Source organism: Balaenoptera borealis (genome assembly GCF_965194805.1).
Source record: "Balaenoptera borealis genome assembly, chromosome: 1".
Classification (NCBI taxonomy): Eukaryota; Metazoa; Chordata; class Mammalia; order Artiodactyla; family Balaenopteridae; genus Balaenoptera; species Balaenoptera borealis.
In genome coordinates this window covers 91,348,674-91,369,266 of record NC_138860.1, presented here as the reverse complement: position 1 = coordinate 91,369,266, position 20,593 = coordinate 91,348,674, and the positions used below count along the sequence as shown (strand labels likewise).

The following is a 20,593-nucleotide window of genomic DNA, read 5'->3' as shown; positions in this document are numbered from 1 at the left end:
CCTGACTGTGCCTTTATCAAAGTTTAAAATGGTCATATATTTGAAAGGCACAAAATAAAATGAAATCGAATTACCATTACATACTGTTAAATAAAAAGAATGAAAACAGCAGAAAAGGTGGACCTTGTGTTTGGCTTTTATGTTAATATGCTGCTACCTAGTGATCATTTATAAAATGGCAGGACTTGGTTTGTTTTTTTATCTTGGATTTGTTGAGCCACGTCTGTATAACAGAAATATCTGAATGCTTGGTTATGTGTAGGTTAAATACCTAAATGAATCACTGAATAATTTATGCTTCCTAAAAACACTGTGGTGGCAAGAACTGGATTGGGAGTCCCCCCAAAATGGCTTCCAGTCCCTGATCTGTCCAGTGTCAGCTTTCTGACTTTGAGCCAGGAAAACATTAATCTTCTGGTTCCAAAGTTCAAGGAGAGGCTCGTAAGGAAGTGGCTAATAGCATGGCCTTGGGGCAAGCTCCTTAACTACTCTAAACCTTGGTGTCCTATTCTTTAAAATGGGGATAGAGGAATACCCACTGCCAGGGTACCTGTGAGAACTACATGTAAGAATGCGTGTAAAAGCACTTATCTCAAAATATACCTCAGAAGTTAGGCTACAGTGATGTTTCCCTATAGTAATAATGTGCCTCATGGGGACAAAAAATCCTTTATCTACTGTTTAAAATTAGTTACCACTCCCCACCCCAAAGCAATTAGCAAAAACCCAGAAGGATATAAATTCAAAATATATTTAGATTATCAGCTAATTGGAAAAACATATTCGGACAATTTCATTTTTAAAATAAGGAGTAAAGGTAAAGGTTGCATAGAACTTTGAATTTTACAAATAACTTGAAATTTGGAATTGCTGATTATTTTAAAACAATCCAGACGGTGACAGGGATGTCAAGGGGTGACTTCTAGCTGATACTCTCACCACCAGTATCTTACGGATGCCTGTCATGTTTAATATATGCCAGCCAGCACAATTCTGACCAGATAAAATACAACTGTTCCATTTCCCCAAGAATTAAAATGAGTGTTTGCTCCACTCTGGATTTTATTCCACAAGTCAGTGAACCATTCTGCTTAAGGATTAATACCATCTACAACTAAAGGGTTTCTACTATTTACTCCTTCATCCATTAATTTCCTTAGGATGTCAAAACATCTAGGTGATTGATCTTAGGTTTTATTTTCCATGCAGATGTTTTGGCATTGCTTATACAGTGTATCTTTGTCTTTAACAGCTTTATTGAAGGATAATTTAGACACCATAGAATTCACCTATTTAAAGTGTACAGTGCCCTGAGTCTTAGGAAATGTATATAGTTGTGCAGCCATTACTACGATCCAGTTTTAGAACAGTTCCATCACATACTTTACGTTTGACCAGCCCCATACAGAAAGAATGTATTAGCTCATTAACCTGTGGATTTAAACCATCTAGCTCTAGGACCTAGTCTAGCCATTCATTTTGAATCAATCAAGTTTTAAAGAAAAACAAACTCAAAGTCTCAACTTTACTCAAAATAGGAGTCCATAAAGCACATCGTGTCCAAAGGGCTCTCCAAGAGTCTACAGGCTAATTAAGGATATAAATTAAAAATAAGTTAATATATACACACTAATGTATGTATTTTGAAAAGTGTATATTGTATAATTCACTATAGTTTATGCCAAAATTATGGCCACCTTTCACAAAAAAACTTGTTTGTATTTTCACTCTTATAAATATGATTAAGTGGGACAAACTGTCCAGAGCTTAAACATTTTGTTCTAGCATATCCCAAATTTATGGGAGAAATAGTTCCCCTTTCTGTGATTTGGCTGTGCACATTTTCATGGGGTTGGACCTGATACTGGCTTGAATACTTGCAGAGGAAGAGCTTCTTCCTCAATGGGATATTTAAGAGGCCCCAATTTTGTCTTATTTGTTTCAAAAAGATATTATTCAAGAAATAATTAAATTATCATGCCCCTTTTCCTGCAAATCCAGTGTTCATGGTCTTCTTCTCTTAACACAGCATCTATTAAAAATGTGCATAAAAAACTCTCAATGCGAGAATTACAATCTGGGAATAATGAAAATGCCTCTATTTATTTATTTGTTTTTTGCTCCTTTCCTGTCTCTACATTTATCTATAGGTGTTTCAGAAGGGATAGTTATGTATAAGCTAATTCCACTTTGCTTCCAGACACATCTTTATCTAGTCCTACAGAGTTTACTGCTAACTCCACTCATCTTGACATTTAAATACTATTTTACATTGTTATTTAAGTGTTCAATATGTGCTAGTTCTGTCTCCTCCAAATACTGAGCAAACTCTTTGTGGTTAGAATAGTCATCTTAAACTTTGTATATGAAAAAATGAATTGTATATTTCTCAAGCACCTGGTCCACATTGGGCACACAGAAAGCTATTTAATAAGGACTCACTTAATTAATAAATGATACCTTGGGGCTTCCCTGGTGGCGCAGTGGTTAAGAATCCGCCTGCCAGTTCAGGGGACACGGGTTCGATCCCTGGTCTGAGAACATTCCACATGCCACGGAGCAACTAAGCCCATGAGCCACAACTACTGAGCTTGCGCTTCTAGAGCCCGTTCTCCGCAACAAGAGAAGCCATTGTAATGAGAAGCTGGCGCACCACAACGAAGAGTAGCCCCCGCTCGCCGAAACTAGAGAAAGCCCGCGTGCAGCAACAAAGATCCAACGCAGCCATAAATAAATAAATAAAATCTATTAAAAAAATAAATGATACCTCAGGTTTGTCTCCCCTCCTCTGGAACCCCTAGGACATTTACATTTATTATATAGCCCAGATTTCCTAGAATTTGCAGATTTCCTGTCCTACGGTCTCCATAAGTACAGTTGCACACGCCATATGTCTGGACATATGGTCCTCAGTAGTTTTAAGACGAAGCCATCTTTCTTGCAATAAGTCTCTTTTTTCTATTCCTCCCTTTTTGTTGACTAAGAGACCTGATTACGATTTCAAATAGTCCCCTTTCTTTTAACTTCACCCTCGATTTTTAATATTACAAAAAGCATACTAGTAGAAAAAGTCTGACAATACAAAGTGTGCAAAATAAAACTCCCTTTCACCAAAGGCAATCTATTTCTCCTGTTGTTTCCACTTTGACATTTCTAACTCAGGTCTCCTACACTGAGCGCCTAGAGAACATGCAGTACACAGAGGAGGCAGCTGCGCTGTCCCCTGGGCACCCGTCGGCAGACGGCCCACTCGCTAATTCTCTGACCTCAGGTGAGTCACTCAAACTTCTGTGAGTGTCGGGGGTCCTTAAAATGCTGCCCATGTCACCAGGTTGTCAAGAGAGACATGTATGGTTTAGCGCTTTGTGTTGTGTAGCCCTAGTCTTTATGCCTGCTCTACGATAGACTTGCCAGTTCACCCCGCAGCTTTAAAGGACGCCCCATCGGCCCTCACTCGAGCCCCGCCCCTCGCCCCTAAATTGCAAATCCAGTGCCTCCTCCTGCGGTGGCCCCTTCTCAGGGACTCCTCCCCTCCCCAGTGACCCCTCGCGGAGGCAGGGCGCCCACTAGCGCCAGGCCCCGGCTCGCAGACGACCTCGAAGCTCCAGGCGCTCTTGGACTCCGGGAGAAGGCAGTTTTCTTTGCAGAGGAGTTTGTAACGTCTGTTTCCTCTAGGGCCGCCTCTAGATCTTAAATGAATATACGCTAGAGTCGCCCCGCTCACAGTCCCGTTCTTTCGTCTTCCAGGACCTGCAAAGCAAAGCTTCCCTCGTCCGGGAAGCCCTGCCAGCCCCCAAGCCTCCCTCTAGCACCAGCCACGCCCCACCAGCCAGACCAGGTTTCCCCCTCCGCCCCCTCGCCTCATTTTTGATTTCGGCGCGCCGCGAGCCTAGGGCGGCTGTGATTTGGTTGGAGGTGAGCACACTTCCCGTCTGATTAACGGATAGTAGCTAGGGTGGGTGGGGCTAAGGCCGCGGCGGTGAATTATGGGGGTTAAGACTACAAGAGGTGGGTGACGATTGGTTCCTGAATGAGGGGGGCGGAGTAAAAGGCGGAAGCAGGCGTTGTGGGTGGGGGTGGTTTCGGGAAAGAGGAAAGAAGCAGCGGGATGGAAGTAGTTGGGTGTCCGCAGCACGGTAGGAGGTCAGGGTCCTAGGGGCCTTCGGGGTCTGTCAGCCTAGCGTGGCGTAATCATTGTCGACCTTCTCTCCTCAGGGACCTTATGTATTCTGAAGACCGGCGTCCGAGATGGCCCGAATAAAGGAAAGAGCTTCTACGTGTGCCGGGCGGACACATGCAGCTTCGTGCGGGCCACCGAGTAGGTCTCGAGCTGGGCACGATTCCCTGCGACTGCGCGTGGCCTCCCAGGAGAATTCTCCGGCTCCCCGCTTCCCACAAGGACTAGGAGAGCTGGGACCCCCGGTCTGCGGAGCCAGGGCCCTTTAAGTAGTTGGAAATCCCAGGAAAGTGTGGCATGTTAGGGACACGCTCCGCCATTGCTTCCTGTGTGACCCAAGGCTGGTTACTTTCCCTCTCTGGGCCGCCAATTCCCTCACTTATAACGTGGAGGATTGGCTACATCTGGATCCTTCTGGTCCTTTTCAGTTCTGGGTTTCTGTTCACCTGTCAGGCCTTGACCCTCCCTTCTCCTGCTTGAACATTACCCCCTTCCCATTTAAGTGAGGCATGCAGGCATAGCAGAAATTAATTGGCGCCAGCTTTGCACTAGTTTTAGGCAGAACTGGTTTTTACTTATTTTTAAATTTTTGTTTATTTATTTATTTTTGGCTGTATTGGGGCCTCGTTGCTGCGCGCGGGTTTCCTCTAGTTGCGGAGAGCGGGGGCTACTCTTCGTTGCAGTGCGCAGGCTCCTCATTGCGGTGGCTTCTCTTGTTGCGGAGTACGGGCTCTAGGCACGCGGGCTTCAGTAGTGGCGCATAGGCTCAGTAGTTGTGGCTCTCGGGCTCTAGAGCATAGGCTCAGTAGTTGTGGTGCACAGGCTTAGTTGCTCCGCGGGATGTGGGATCTTCGCGGACCAGGGCTCAAACTCGTGTTCCCTGCATTGGCAGGCGGATTCTTAACCACTGCGCCATCAGGGAAGCCCAGAGAAGCCCTCCAACTGGTTTTTAAATGTTTGAAGTTAAAACACTCTGGTAGTCAGATTAACAGCCCCCTTTAAAAATAGTATTCTCTGCATTTAAGTGGTGAGATTGATATTCTAAAGAAACAAATTACTTTAGGGATTAAGGCCGAAAGAAACATCAGAAATCTGATTCAGCAGTCTAGTTTTTTACAAAGGTGAAAGCTGAGACCCAGAAATATTAAGCATCTTCTTTGAAGTGAGGAAAGTTAACACTGTTCTCATAAAGTGTTGTTAATGTTTTCACAGTACCAAGTGTCCACAGTTTCTATGTGAAATTTTAAACTGTCACATCATTATGCATTTTTCCTGCTCTCTACTGAACTTGGTTTAGAAAAGGTATTTTTCTACATACATAAGGCGCACATAATGGATATCAATACTAGAAAATAAAGTATTTTTTCAATACGTATATTAACTTCTCATGTTTCCCCCAAATGATTTAGATGATTTGTGTTCTTGTTATGCTTTGAAACTAAGTGGAAGATTTTTACCCTTTTTCAGATTTAGAAAATAAATTTTTAGAGAAAATATTTCCTTAGCCTTCTAATAAGTTTTTACATTTGAAAGAAATTACTGGGATCCAATTTAATTAAATACAAAATGACTCTATTTAAATCAGTGTTAAATCTTAAGATAGAAGGGACCAAACAAAAATACTCAAGCTATCAACACCATATCATTATGTCAGAGTTTACTGTTTAATTTCTGATATCTATATGGAGCTTCTTAGGTTCAGTACCTAGCTCAAGTTTCATGAGACATTAAAGCACATTCAGATTTGTAGGAGTTAAACATTAATGGAAGCATAACATTTGGTTTTAAGTGAAGAGAAAAATGCCCTTATATGGCGTACCATTTATAAGAACATATTGCTATACAAACTAGTATAATAATATTTGACACGAAGATGGTTATTTGATAAATTTGACCTCTTTGGAATGTCTCGTAACCAGAATATAAGCAAAAAGACAGAAAGAAAATGCCACAGGTCATGTGAGAGTACTTTAGATCTTCACTCTCAAATGTTATACATAAATTCTTTCATAATAAGAAGTTGGAAGGGAGGAGTTGGACTTATGCCAACCAAGCATGAAGCAAATTAGTAGAGTGTGTTTGCAGAGTTCGCATGCCAACAACACTGAGTGACAGCTAACAGGTTATCAGGAAAAAGGATGATGCAAGAACCTGAGGAAAATTCACAGCTTGGAGGTATCGCAGTATAGTGGTCACATAGCACAGTATTGTTTTAAACTTGAGTCCTCAGGAAAAAGATAGGTATATTTACTGTCATGTTTTATTTGGGGGCATGAGAAAAGATGAAAGCTGGGGGCCCTTTCCCCAGAGGAATGCACCTAGACATAAAAGTGTGTGGGATTTACAAACCCAGTAGAGGTCATACATGGACCCTTAAGTTTAAAACCCATATTCTGGATTTAATTTTAGGATACTGACCTCTATTCTTTGCCTCCTAAAACAAAATTTCAATTTTTTTTCCCTCTAGCATTCCTGTCTCTCATTGTTTATTGCATGAGGACTTTGTGGTAGAGCTTCAGGGTCTGTTTCTATCACAGGGCAAGAAAGAATACAGGTAAGTGTCCAAAAGGAACAGCTAAGTGTATTTGTTTTTTATTTTGTTTTGCTTGGCCTGGTGGGGTTACAGTCAGGTGTTTTCCTAGGATTGACGATTCTTTAAAAGTCATTAAAAAACAAACGGTATTTCTATATATATTGATTATCTTTTGGGCTGTCACTTCCTAACTTCTGAGCTACTGGTTAATGTGAGAAGCCTGACTTCTGGTTAATTTCTGGATAAACTGCTCTACCTCTCCCCCTCTCCAGCTCTCAAGTAGCCAATTTAACATCAGCCCACCAATGGTCATTAACTTGTACTAACTTGTCAACTTTCTCATTCTAGTAGTAGAACGAGGTAATGTGTAAAAATGTCTAATGTATGTTAAGTACTCAATAAATGCTAGTTTCCCTTCTATGGGAACTCAGAGAAAGGGCAGAGAAGTCTATATAGGTGGCAGATATTTGTCATGAGTATTGAAAAATAAGTAGGAATTCGCTAGGGGCAAGAAAGAGGTCGTATTTAACAGATCAGTATCCTGCATTAGTGTACAGGGGCATGAAGTAATTGCAAGCATTTGGTTCAGTGGTAGTTTAGCATATATTTAAGTGGAGACTTCAGAAGATAAGACTGGCCAGGAAGGCAGGGGCCAGATGTAATGCTTTTATATGATATTCTGTGCAGTTTAGAATTTATATATTCTAGATAAATTTTTCCCCCCAAGTATAAGCATTCAAGTACCATCTTCACAATTTTTACATAACTGAAAACTGCCTGTACTACTATATTTCTTAACTGAGTTATGCATGCAGTAAAATGCACAGTTCTTTTAAGTGTTCAACCGGTTGAGTTTTGAGAAAGGTATATACCCATCCTTTATAACCAAGATCCCAGTCAAAATATAGAATATTTATTTCTATTACCCCATTAAGTGCCACTGGATCCCTTCTAGTTAATCCCCCCACCCACTGTAGCCAATCATTGTTTTGATTCATACTGTATGTATTCTTTTGTATCTGGCTTCTTTTATGTAACAGTATCTGTGAGATTCATCCATGTGGTTGTGTGTATCAGTAATTCATTTTTTTAAAATGAATTTACTTATTTATTTATTTTTTGGCTGCGTTGGGTCTTCGTTGCTGCGCACGGGCTTTCTCTAGTTGTGGCGAGCAGGGGCTACTCTTCATTGCGGTGCGCGGGCTTCTCATTGCGATGGCTTCTCTTTGTTGCAGAGCACGGGCTGTAGGGCGTACAGTCTTCAGTAGTTGTGGCGTGCAGGCTCAGTAGTTGTGGCTTGCAGGCTCTAGAGCACAGGCTCAGTAGTTGTGGCGCATGGGCTTAGTTGCTCTGCGGCATGTGGGATCTTCCCAGACCAGGGATCGAACCCATGTGTCCTGCATTGGCAGGCGGATTCTTAATCACTGCGCCACCAGGGAAGTCCCCAGTAATTCATTCTTTATTATTGCCTGATTGAATTCCATTTTATGAATACCATTTTTAATACCATTTATGAAAACCATTTTGTTTCATGTGGTTTTTTGCCATTTCTGTATATCTTCTTTGATGGAGTATCTGTTTAAAATTTTTGCCCATTTTTTAAATTGAAATTTTTAAATGAGATAATTGTAGTCACAAGCAATTAAAAGAAATATTGATAGTACAGAGAGATCCTCTGTAGACTTTACCTAATGGTAACATTTTGCAAAATTTAGTATAATATCATAACTAGGATATTGATAATCCACTGATCTCATTTGTAAAGATAGTTTTACTTGTACTGATCTGTGTGTGTACATATACATTTAGTTCTATACAACTTTATCAAGTGTAGTTTCGTGTATTCACTACAACAGTCAAGATATTGAGTGGTTTCATTACCAGAGGATCCTTCTTGTTGCCCTTTTATAACCACACCCACCTTCCTCGTTTCCCCCTGTTCACCCCTGCCAATCATGAACCTGATCTCCAGCTCTAAAATTTTGTCATTTCAAAATGTTACATACATGGAATCATACAGCATAACTTTGGGGGATTTTTGCCTATTTTTAAAATTGTGTTGTCTTTCGTTATTGAGTTGAGAGAGTTCTTTATGTATTCTCTGTACAGGTCCTTTGGCAGATATATGGATTGTGAATGCTTTCTCCCAATCTGTGGCTTTCATTTTCTTGACTATCTTTTGAGGAGCAGAAGCTTTTCATTTTATGAAGTCCAGTTTATCATTTTTTTATGGTCTGTGCTTTTTGTGTTCTCTGAGAAATCTTTGCCTACCTCAAGATCATAAAGTTCTCTAGTGGTTTCTTCTAGAAGTTTTATAGTTTTTTTTTTTTAATGGCTCTTTTGTTTAGTCTATACTCTACCTCATATTATCAATAATTTGGGGTACCTCATGAGATTCAAATTGAGGTTCATTTAATTTTTCATATAGTAATGAATGAATGTGATTCAATTGTTTCAGCACCATTTTTTGAAGGCTTTCCTTTCCCCATGGAAAAGCTTGGCACCTTTGTTGAAAAATCGGTTGACCACCACGTGTGGGTCTATTTTTGGACTTGCTAAGCTCTTCCATTGATCTATTTGCGTATCCTGACACGATCAGATAAGATCATGTGAATCCAACTTTCCTTTTCAAGATTGGCTATTCTAGGTCCTTTACATTTCCATATAAAATGTAGAATCGACTTTTAAAATTTCCTCAGAAAACTCAGTTGGGATTTCATTGAACCTATATAGATCAGTTTGGGGAGAACTGACATCAGTATTGATCTTCCAGTTCATGAGCATGGTATATTATTTATTTATGACTTTCAAAATTTCTTTCAGCCTTATGGAATAGTTCTCATTATAGAGTACTATACCCTTTTGGTTAAATTTAGTCCTCAGTGTTAATGTTTTTTGACACTGTTATAAATGGAAATTTTTTTTTTGGGGCTGCACCATGTGGTTTGCGGGATCTTAGTTCCCCAATCAGAGATTGAACCGTGACCATCGGCAGTGAAAGTGCAGAGTCCTAACCACTCAACCGCCAGGGAATTCTCTATAAATGGAATTTTAAAAAAATTCACTTTTCTGTTGTTTTCTGCTAGTACAGTGGTGCCAGTAAGCCTCTAGTACATGAAGTTAGGATGTTCTCCTTTACACACTACTGGGGACCCTGAATCATACAGAGATATTGTTCTATGTGTTAGGAAGACGCCGAAGAATTTTTCATTCAATTTGCATTAAAAGAAGAACTATTGAAGTTAGATTAGGAAGTGAAGGCAGTGGAGGCACGGAGCCCACTGAACTAATAGCTGCTATTGAATGCCTACTACGTGGCATGTTCTTTACCTCTTATCTTCATAGAATCTGCTGTGAGAGGTTTTAATATCCCTGTTGTATAGACAGATGAGGAAACATTTAGAGAGGTTAGAAAAGGAATCTGAGGTGCCATGGTTATGATGTGGCATCGCTGGGATTTGAGCCTAGGTCTAACCAACTCCAGGCACACCCACCTTCTCTAAGTGAAAGATGGGTTTGGATTTAAGCCCTGGCAGTGGAGTTGGGTGCACTTAGACTGGAGAACACTTGCTGAAATGGATATGGCACATTTCCTGGTAGGGTGTTTAAGCATGTTTAAGCATGTTCTTTCCTCCGTTTACTCAGCTGGGACAGTGGTCATGGTGGCCCCGATTTCACTGGGTTGTGAGGGTTCACTGAGGCTGTGTGTGGGTGCACTTAGTCTGGCATTCAGCACGTGGTCAGTGCTCAGGAAATGGTTGCCTAGTTGGGTTTATGGATGATGAGTTTACCATTAAGCAAGGCAAGGAAGGAAAGGTAACATCAGTAGAGGATGGCTAACACATACAGCTTTGGACTCATTGTGTCTTATGTATGTATGAAACCAGCTAACAACGTGAGTGGGCAGCTCCGAAGAAAGGTCTAAACTGAAGACAGAAGTTTGAGAACTTGTCTCTAATATTCTTCACACTAGGTAGATGAGGCTGAGAGGTGATCATTATTTTAAAAATAGAAAAAGAATGCTTGAATGTATTTCTTTTAGTCCAAATCTAGAACACTTATTAGGAGGTACTTACTAGAGCTTTAAAAAGCTTGTTTTAGGACAAATAAAATACAGTTCTACAACACACAACAAAATAAAAACAAAGCAAAAAAAGCAAAAAATCCAACAAGTACCCTGATAGGTGGTACAGGCTGGAAATTTAAAAAGAAATAGGTAATGTGTCTATGGATGATGACTTCCTTAGCAGACAGTAAGGCATTTAGCCAGAACCCCTATACTCTGGAGAATGATGTCAGGGAGTACAGCCTTTTCTTCCCCAAAACTGGGTTTTCTTTTCAGGATCTGAAAGTACTTTACATGCTTGAATTAATACCATTATGTTTAACGCTCAACCTAGCTAGGCGACAGGTGTAGCAGAGTAATGCAGGGGAGGTATAAACCAAAGTAGGACTAAGATGCCCATTTTTGTTACCTTGGAGTAAAGCTGCTTTTGTGTGTAGTTCTCTAACTAAGCACCAGATGGTACCACTCACCAGCGTTTGACTGACCCTTCAGCCATGGGCATTTTTAATGCCCAGTTTATGGGCATTAAAGAAAACTATGATAGTCCCTCAGTAGAACCAGAGGGAACAACCCTTGCTTTGACGTTAATGATGTGGCACACGTTGATATACAGATGTTGGACATTGTCATCCAGCTCCTGAGTTCATGTTCTCTCCCCTCTCTCTCCCTCTTTTCGCTTTTATTCTCAAGGATATGGGGTCAAAATAGATGGTAATATTCTTTTGTCTGTAGTTGGGTTAAACCAACCAGTTATTTTAGTTCTTTAAATAACTGGTTGTAGTGGGATGTTCAAAATACTTCATTTTTCATACAACTTGAATCTTTGCATGTCTAGGAAACTCCTTGTGTGTTTGGTTACTCGGTAGAATTGACATGCAGATTATTTAACCCAATGATGATTATCTAGGCTGATGGCGGAGAGGCATTTGGGCATGAACCAGACCCATGGAGAAGGACCTCAGGCCCAGCAACCCATGAAGAGCTCCACTCAATAAAGCCAGGACTTTTACTAGGTGCTGTAGAGTGTCGTGCACTGTGCTGTATCATAGAAGTAATCCTTGTATGGAGAGGATATTAACCCTTTGTAATATGTGTAGCAATTACTTTCCCCAGTTTGCCTTTTGTCTTATAATTTCACCTATAGTATTTTTACTATATGGAAGTTTAATACTTTTATGTAGTCAAATTACTAAATCCTTTCTCTCTCAGCTGCAGGATTTTGTCATTCCCTTTTCACTTTAGGATTACAAAAATATTCATCTCCATTTCTTTACTAGAACATTTACAGTTTCATTCTTTTTTTTTTTTAATAAATTTATTTACTTATTTATTTTTGGCTGCGTTGGGTTTTTGTTGCTGTGTGCGGGCTTTCTCTAGTTGTGGCGAGCGGGGGCTACTCTTCGTTGTGGTGCGCGGGCTTCTCATTGTGGTGGCTTCTCTTTTTTTTTTTAAGGAACTCCTTTATTTACTTATTTATTTATTTTTGGCTGTGTTGGGTTTTCGTTTCTGTGCGAGGGCTTTCTCCAGTTGTGGCAAGCGGGGGCCACTCTTCATCGCGGTGCGCGGGCCTCTCACTATCGCGGCCTCTCTTGCTGCGGAGCACAGGCTCCAGACGCGCAGGCTCAGTAGTTGTGGCTCACGGGCCCAGCTGCTCCGCGGCATGTGGGATCTTCCCAGACCAGGGCTCGAACCCGCGTCCCCTGCATTGGCAGGCAGACTCTCAACCACTGCGCCACCAGGGAAGCCCATGGTGGCTTCTCTTTTTGTGGAGCACAGGCTCTAGGCACGCGGGATTCAGTAGTTGTGGCACACGGGCTCAGTAGTTGTGGCTCACGGGCTCTAGAGCGCAGGCTCAGTAGTTGTGGCGCACGGGCTTAGTTGCTCTGTGGCATGTGGGATCTCCCCAGACCAGGGCTCGAACCCGTGTCCCCTGCATTGGCAGGGGAATTCTTAACCACTGCGCCACCAGGGAAGTCCTACAGTTTCATTCGTTACATTTTTGTTCCATCTTGAATTTTTGTGTAAAAGAATGAGGTAGAAATCCAGCTTTATGTTTCTCCGTTGCTGCATATATAGATGTGAACCCATATTTCTAAGGTCCCTGTGACACAATTGGGATAAGAGACACACGGAGGTTGGCGAGCAGTCCGATCTGCACGTTAGAGTGCTATATTGGATGTGTTCAAGTGCCAGATGCTTCTGTGACTGTAAGACTAACAGTAGGAGATTAAGGCTGATGAAGGTTACCGAGAAAGTGGAGGAACTGAGACTTGGATTTGGCCTTGAATGACCTCTTGCTGGTTTCTTCATCATTATTGTTCATAACCTATGTCCTGGAAAATAATTAATGAATATACTGTAGAAATTATGCTCTTTTTTCATAGTGGAATCAGTATTTGCTTTCTCTCTGAGAATATATTTCCACTGCTTTCTCTGTTGATTTACAATTTAATAAATGTAACAAACTTTTTATCCTAAAAGCAGAGAAGCCCACCCAGATTGATTTTAATAAAAATGTAAGTAGAAGCATTTTTTGCACTGTGCCTAGCACATAGTTGATGCTCGGTGTGTGTTGTTTTCTTCCCTCTTTCTCCAAATCTTGCCCTTCTCCTGAAAGTCTTTGAGGCGTGGGCTTTAAAACAGATACTATAACATATTCTTTCAGTAAAGGTTTCAAGTACTTGATACACTTTCAACAACAGCAGGAATTTGTTCTTGACTTATTTTCATAAGTAGTAGTACTCCCTAATAGTAGCCAGTACTTTGAATTTTTATGCATTCAAGGCATTTCAGAAATTTTCAGAACTATATGTTCAATATAGTATCCTATTGCAGTAAGATAAATTAGAGACCAATACATGTTTTTTAAAATTGTGAGCTTGAATGGGAAAATTGTGAGTTTGTATGAGAGGGGCTGGTCCTGTTTTCTTTTTAACTTGACTTTTATGGAATACTTGTCCATTTGGGGCTTGTTATCTTTGCTTCTATGTCCAAGCGAAGTATGGCGTTGAGGGGTCGTGACCTGCTCAGGATTTGTTTTTGAGTTAGGACTCAGACTGTTGTGATTCCTGTGTATATCACAGGACTAATTTAAGAAGTTTGAAAAAGAACAAGAAATTAAATGGAAAGAAAGCAGAAAGAAGGAATTAGCGCAGGTAAAACTGAAATTTAATGAGTTAGAAAGCAGCAAAAAGAGAACTAATAAATAAAACCTAGAAGCTAATCGATGAAGAGAAACAGAGAAGGCTCTAATCCACAGTATGAGATATAGATAGTTGCCTTACGGATATATTAAAACACATGTGAAATGACATATACAAAAGGTTATTCGTTGTGATATTGCTTTTAATAGGAAAGAATTGGAAACAACCAAACTGTCCCCATCAAGAGGGTCTGGTTAAATAAATAATGGAACATCCTTATAGTGGAAAACTGCAGCTGTGTAAACTGTGCAGCTGTAGAAAAAAAAATATATATATATAAGGAAGTCCTTTATGTATATGTTTTTATAGAAAAATCTCCAAGACATTGTTAGGTTTAAAATAAAAAAAAGAAACAAGCAAGGTGTTTAGTACCTTGAGTAGAGAAGGAAGAAATAAAATATTATATTGATCTGAATATGCATTAAAACCATCTCTGGAAAGGCAAACAAAAAATTAATGGAAATGGTTACTTGGGAGGGATGTGAACGGAACATATGAGGAGGGGGTGCTTTTCACTGCCATTTTACACTTTTTGATTGAGTATATTACCTATTTAAACAATTAAAATATGTATTTTAAAAGCTCTTTTTTAACTGATTACATGTTTTTGAGAAGTCATTTGGGGGAAGGAAAAAATCAGTTGGTTCTGTTTAATTCAGCAATACTTAACTATTATGTACAAAAGGCGAGGCTTAGTTAAGAATGAAGAAATCATATATGGTTATAGCCTTCTGGTTGCTGAAAATATAGTTGGGCAGGCAGGCAGATACAAGTGTAATACAACTATATACAACAAAAATACAGAAGCAGTACAATGAATGAGCAGGGCAGGGGATATGGGAAAACCTTGCAAAGGAGGTGTGTCTTGAACTAGGTGTGGAGGGACCTGTAGGACTTTGACAGCTCGTGATGGGGTAATGGTGGGCAAATAGGGATAAGGAGGACATCCTTTGGATGGAGGATGGTATGCATGCAAAGTCCAGTAGGATGGAGAGTGCGTGGCTTAGTTTGAGGATGGGACAGAGTAGCCATTTCTGGATAGCTGGAGTGTAGGTAGTGTTTGTGTGAGCAGGGACTGTCTTGCACTGGGATTAAGTCTGTATTCAGTCTTTTTTTTCTTTTTTTTTCTTTTTTTTTTTTATTCCTCTTTTTTTTTATTGTGGTAAAATATACATAAATAATATTTATTTTAACCATTTATAAATATGCAGTTCCGTGGCATTCAATACAGTCACAGTGTTGTGTAACCATCACCACTGTCTATAACCAAAACTTTTTCATCATCCTCAACAAAAACTCTGTAACCATCAAACAGTAACAACCCCATTTTCCCTCCCACCAGCCCTTAGTAACCTCTGTTCTATTTTCTGTCTCTATGAATTTGCCTATTCTAGGTACCTCGTGTAAGTGGAATCTACAATATTTGTCCTTCTATGTCTGGCTTATTTCACTAAACATAGTGTTTTCAAGGTTCATCCATGTTATAGCATGTAACAAAATGCCATTCCTTTTTTGGCTTAATAAATCCCACTGTGTGTATATACCATATTTTGTTATTCATCGGTTGATTGACACTTGGGTTGTTTCCACCTTGTAGCTATTGTGAATCATGAAAAGGAATGTAGAGCTACCATATGATCCAACAACTCTGCTACTACCTACACTGCACATCTAAAAGAACTGAAAGCAGGGATTTGAATAAATATTTGTACACCAATGATCATAGTCTTTTTTTTCTTAATGGAAGATCGGAAATATATACAGAATTAGGATAGAATAATACAGCACATGAGCGTCAACAGTCACCAATTCATGGCTAATCTTGTTCCATATATACCCTACCCACTCCACCCCCCAACTCCTGCCATATTTGGAAACAGATCCCAGATAATGTCATTTCTTCTGTAAATATTTCAGTGTGTAGCTCTAAAAGATACGAACTCTTTTTTTTTTTTTTTAACCAGTTGGAGTACAGATTTCCAGTAGATTCATAAATGTTATAAATAGTTTATTTTTTGGTAGTTTTTGTTCATTTGCTTAAGTCAAGATCCAAATAAGGTCCACAGATTGCAGTTGATTGATAGGTTTTTTAAGTCTCTTAAGTAGGTCCCCCCAATCTTTTTTTCTCCCTTGTGATTTACTTGTTGAAGGAATCAAGTTGTTTATCTTAATAGCATTTCCCACTGTTAAGAGTTTGCAGATTACATCCTCTGGTCTAGTTTTATGTGTTCCTCTGTTGTTTGTATTTCCTGTAACTCGGTAATTGGATCCAAGTTTGACCAGATTCAGGTTAGTTTTTATTTGTTTTGGTTTGGCTTGGTTTTTTTGTTTGTTTGTTTGTTTTTTACTTTATGGGAAGTATTATGGCTTCCCATTAGGGACACATAATGTCTGTTTATCTCCTTTTTTCTAATTTTAGCAGTCCTTGCTGATTAGTGTTCCCATGTCAGTCATTCTGTAGAGTTAAAAGAATAAATCTATGAATATCCTCTGGTTACCATGACATCTGTATCCTTTCACTTCTTAGCTCTTATAAATATCCTGTGAGATAAAGAATTTTAAAATGTCGTACATATAAGAGTAATTGGTTTCAAGTGACCTTTGAAAGCTGGTATCAGATAATTGTAAGATGTTTTCTTGGGTTAAAAACAAATTTATCTCTTGTTCTAATGTATTTTCACAAATTTGATTATTTCTGTTTTATACTTCATTAGGTTATTCTTCCGATGTGTTAGAAGTAAGGCAGAGGGGAAGCAATGGTGTGGAAATATCCCATGGCAGGTAGGAATTATTCATCTGTTTTCAAACCTGACTATTAAGATTGTTTAATCTGTGGGATCACCTGAAAAGACCCTGAAGTCCAGTATAAACTGGTTTTCATTATACTGTCTCTGAAAGACAGTTCTTTTCTTTAAGCATGGTAGACCTTGTTGGGACTCTTAATTCAAAGGACTATTCGGGTCTTAAATATAGTTAGTATCCTGCTATTTAGGGAAAAATTTAAACTTACTTGACTAACTTCAGCATGTTTTTATAGGCTGATATCTATTTGATGTTGGTATAAGCTGAGTATAATTCATAAGCTTCTAGAATGTGAGAATTAGGAGAGACCCTACAGAAATCCAGTACATGAGGAGCTAGACTGTGCAAGGTCATGAAACTTGTTTTTGTAGGGAGATAGCTTGGACTTAAGATTCTGGATTTGCACCGTGAAACCTTCCTAAAGCCAAAATCAAAGCAAGTATAGGGTACTGTTTAGGTTTGGGGAAAAGTTCGTCTTGAGAGAATAGTTTTTCATGAAAAGTATACATTGTGGCTATTGCTATTATTAAAACACTTTGACTTGGTCACTACTGTTCCTTGAGGCCTGGAAAAGCAGTGATCACGGACAGAGAAGGAACCAAGCATTGAAAGTACTGTTAAGAAACGAATACTTTGTGAGTTCGGCAGTCCTTTCTAGAGGGAGGAATGCTCCCAGGAACATTCAGAAAAATTGGACTGCTTTTACTGTGTTTCCATTTCCTCTGAAAAAAGGTATTCTAGATGTTAAGGTTGCTTTAATATTTTATATTAAGATGATTTCCTTTGTCTTTTAGGATCCTAATTCCAAAGAACATTCTGTAACCAGTAAGTCTCGGCATGCCTCTGAGCCATCTCGTTATCCTTCCAGCCAGCAGAGAAACCCGTTCAAGTTAGTTGACAAGAATCAAGAACCATCCCTCCGGAAGCAGTTCATCAAAGGTGAAGATGAGGAAAAGACAGCTGGTAGGAAGCAAAGGGAAAAGGGAGATCCACTCCTGGATCAAAAGAAGGAACAGAAGCCTGAATCTAAGTGCTGGACGGAGAAAGATCTCTCATCTGGCCTGGCGGTAAAGAAAAAACAATCTGCTGTTCAAGAGACGCGGCGAGGGGAGAAGACAGAGTTTCATAGTGCAGCAAAGGAGGTTGAAGGGATGCACAAAAGAAACCTTTCTGAGATGAAATCCAAACAGGTCCGTGGGAGTGAGCTGAGAGGACCATCTGCATCTCAGGAGAAGTCAAATGGTGAGAGTCATTCTGTCCAAAAAGAATCAGAACCTCCAAGGGAAAAGGACACTAAGACTTTGCCTCGAATTGTTCACAGTCAACACCCAATAAGCCAGCCCTTGAAAGGGGGACACCTCAGCAAGGAGCACCCCAAGAGCTGGGAGGCTAGAGAAACAAAGGCAAAGAATGACCCAAGCACGCAGACCCGCCATAAGAGTCTGCTCCAGGGCCATTTGCAGGCACAGCTGGAGGCCCGGGACACGCCTGCTCCAAAGGGACCAGCTGCTCAGCCTGCACCGCCGGCCGCAGGGCATCCCCAGGGAGAGAGGCGAGATGCCGATACACGCGGTGGTGACAGTGAGGAAGACGACGTCGTTTTTGTTTCCTCTAAGCCAGGGAGCCCCTTGCTCTTTGACTTGACTCTAGACTCACAGAAGAAGGAGAACCTTAAATGCCCTGGTCAGAGTGTGCAAAGAAAAATTCCTCCTGACTCAGGCGTTTCCAAGAAGGGAGAATCTTCAGACCCAGCAGCCCAGCGTGTGTACCTCACAACGCAGCTGAAACAAAAGAAGGTACTACTGACCTGTGTTTTGTTTATAAGTTTGGAGCATTGCTTGCTGTGGGCAGATAAGGGACGCCACAAACAAGTTAAATATATTAACGTGAGAAAGGTTTTTTTTTTTTTTTTAAACATCTTTATTGGAGTATAATTGCTTTGCAATGGTGTGTTAGTTTCTGCTTTATAACAAAGTGAATCAGTTATACATATACATATGTCCCCATATCTCCTCCCTCTTGCGACTCCCTCCCTCCCACCCTCCCTATCCCACCCCTCTAGGTGGTCACAAAGAACCGAGCTGATCTCCCTGTGCTATGCGGCTGCTTCCCACTAGCTATCTGTTTTACGTTTGGTAGTGTATATATGTCCATGCTTCAAAAAAAAAAAAGTGAGAAAGGTTTTAGCGGTGGATGTTTAGTTTTTGCCTTTTGCTATGTTTATATTTTCAGGCTTGGTAAGTCGCCTGGGTTTAGAAAGAAAAAAGTTTCTGGTTTTCACACATATAGTTAAAAGCCCGTGATTTCAGAGTTTTAGCATTTTAGGCTATTTTAATCTGAGACTATCTTTCTAATGACTTGAGAGGAGAGACCCACGTTATAGGATCTGTTTTCCAGAGAACACTGGCATCTGTGAACATCCAGGCTCTTCCAGACAAGGGTCAGAAGTTGTTCAAGCAACTTCAGGAGCTGGAGGATGCGCTCAGTGCCCTGGCCCTCTCCCCAGAGCAAGGTAAAAGGGGTCCTGCCCCCGAACCCGCAGTTTGCATGAACTTCACGAGACATTCGAGAGGCGTTTCGATAAAGAATAGGCTGACTCATTCACCTGCTCATCTTGTTATCTGTTACTGAGCTTCCTTTATAAGTTACACCTGTGATTTCTAGAAACTTCCTCCTATTTCCTGTGGACTCAAGTCTTTTTCCCATTGTTTAAGAAACGGTTTAAATGCTGTGCTCTCTCGGAAGCCTTTCCCAGCTCATGGCGATCCCACCCTCTCTTGACCTCACCTCATGCATAGAATTCCTTCACTTTTCTGAAGTGTAATCTGTTCTTCCCTTGTTTTTTGAGCAGGCACTAATGAGAAGAGTAACACTCAAGTACCACAGCAGAGTAACTTCACCAAAACGACCACTGACCCTCCCCACTTGGTGCCTCCCAAACCCCTGCAGGGACAGGATCTCCAGCCTCTGGGTTGTCTAGGACTGAAGGCTGCCCGCCAGGAGGCTGCTGGAGGGTCTGATCAGTGCTGTGGAGGTGAGACCTGAGGGCCTGGCCCTGGTGGGAATCGCTACACCTACGAGTTAAATGCTGCCTCGTAGATACCTTTGTAACCATGAAAAGGGAGAAACCATTTTGAGTTTCCTGTGTGATAAAGCTCGTGATGCTCAGCTAAGTTTATACACAGTGTAATTTAGATCTTTGTGAGGGCAGAGACTGTGTCTGCCCTGTTCACTGACCTTGTTCACGGTCCTTGATCGGTCGGCCCGGTGGTCGGCGTATGGGAGTCATCCAGTAAATGTTTGTGAATGAAAACTTGAACTCATATCATGATGAGGGAGGCAAGCCAGTGGATATGTTTATAGTCCTTCCGTGTGTGTGTGCGTGTGCGTGTGCGCGTGCGCTGAGGCAGAGCAGGGGACTATGTGACCATGACCAGTAGACTCACAGAGAGCAGTACCACCCGATTTAAATGAGTGTTTCCATCCTGAACTCTGCAGAAAACAATGAATTCAGAGGCACCTGCAGAATGAAGATCCCAGGTAGAGCCTCAACTATGTAACGTGATCGGTTGGTTTGCTGACCAGGACACAGGACCTCGAGTGGGCTGGCAACGAGGAGAAAAGCTAAAGCCAGTTTTCTCCCAACTGAGAACTGCTCGAGATATAGGGAGGGAAAAGGAGAGAAAAAAGAAAACAGGAGGAAGGGAGGGGAGAAAGGTTGAAGAACAGTAGTCAAGAAGGGGGTAAGGAATAGACGGGGTGCCAGATGAAGCAAAGGTCTCTCTAAAAGGGCACAGAGAAAACATACTTAT

At 40.8% G+C, this 20,593-nt stretch overlaps 1 protein-coding gene across 6 annotated transcripts in view; it reads left to right on the top strand.

Moving 5' to 3' along the window:
• The first annotated feature begins 4,047 nt into the window (after positions 1 to 4,047).
• The window catches only part of TTF2 (transcription termination factor 2), a 58,525-nt gene continuing 41,979 nt past the window's right edge, over positions 4,048 to 20,593 (top strand). For all 6 annotated transcript variants that reach the window (XR_014237759.1, XR_014237760.1, XR_014237761.1 and 3 more), the window contains exons 1-7: positions 4,048 to 4,136; positions 4,216 to 4,318; positions 6,645 to 6,731; positions 16,694 to 16,760; positions 17,576 to 18,577; positions 19,179 to 19,293; positions 19,633 to 19,815. Coding sequence is in view for 2 of the 6 variants with exons in the window: in XM_082368870.1 (XP_082224996.1) it covers positions 4,109 to 4,136; positions 4,216 to 4,318; positions 6,645 to 6,731; positions 16,694 to 16,760; positions 17,576 to 18,577; positions 19,179 to 19,293; positions 19,633 to 19,815 (1,585 nt within the window). In the remaining 4 variants the exon portion in view is untranslated. The remainder of the gene's footprint in view (positions 4,137 to 4,215; positions 4,319 to 6,644; positions 6,732 to 16,693; positions 16,761 to 17,575; positions 18,578 to 19,178; positions 19,294 to 19,632; positions 19,816 to 20,593) is intronic.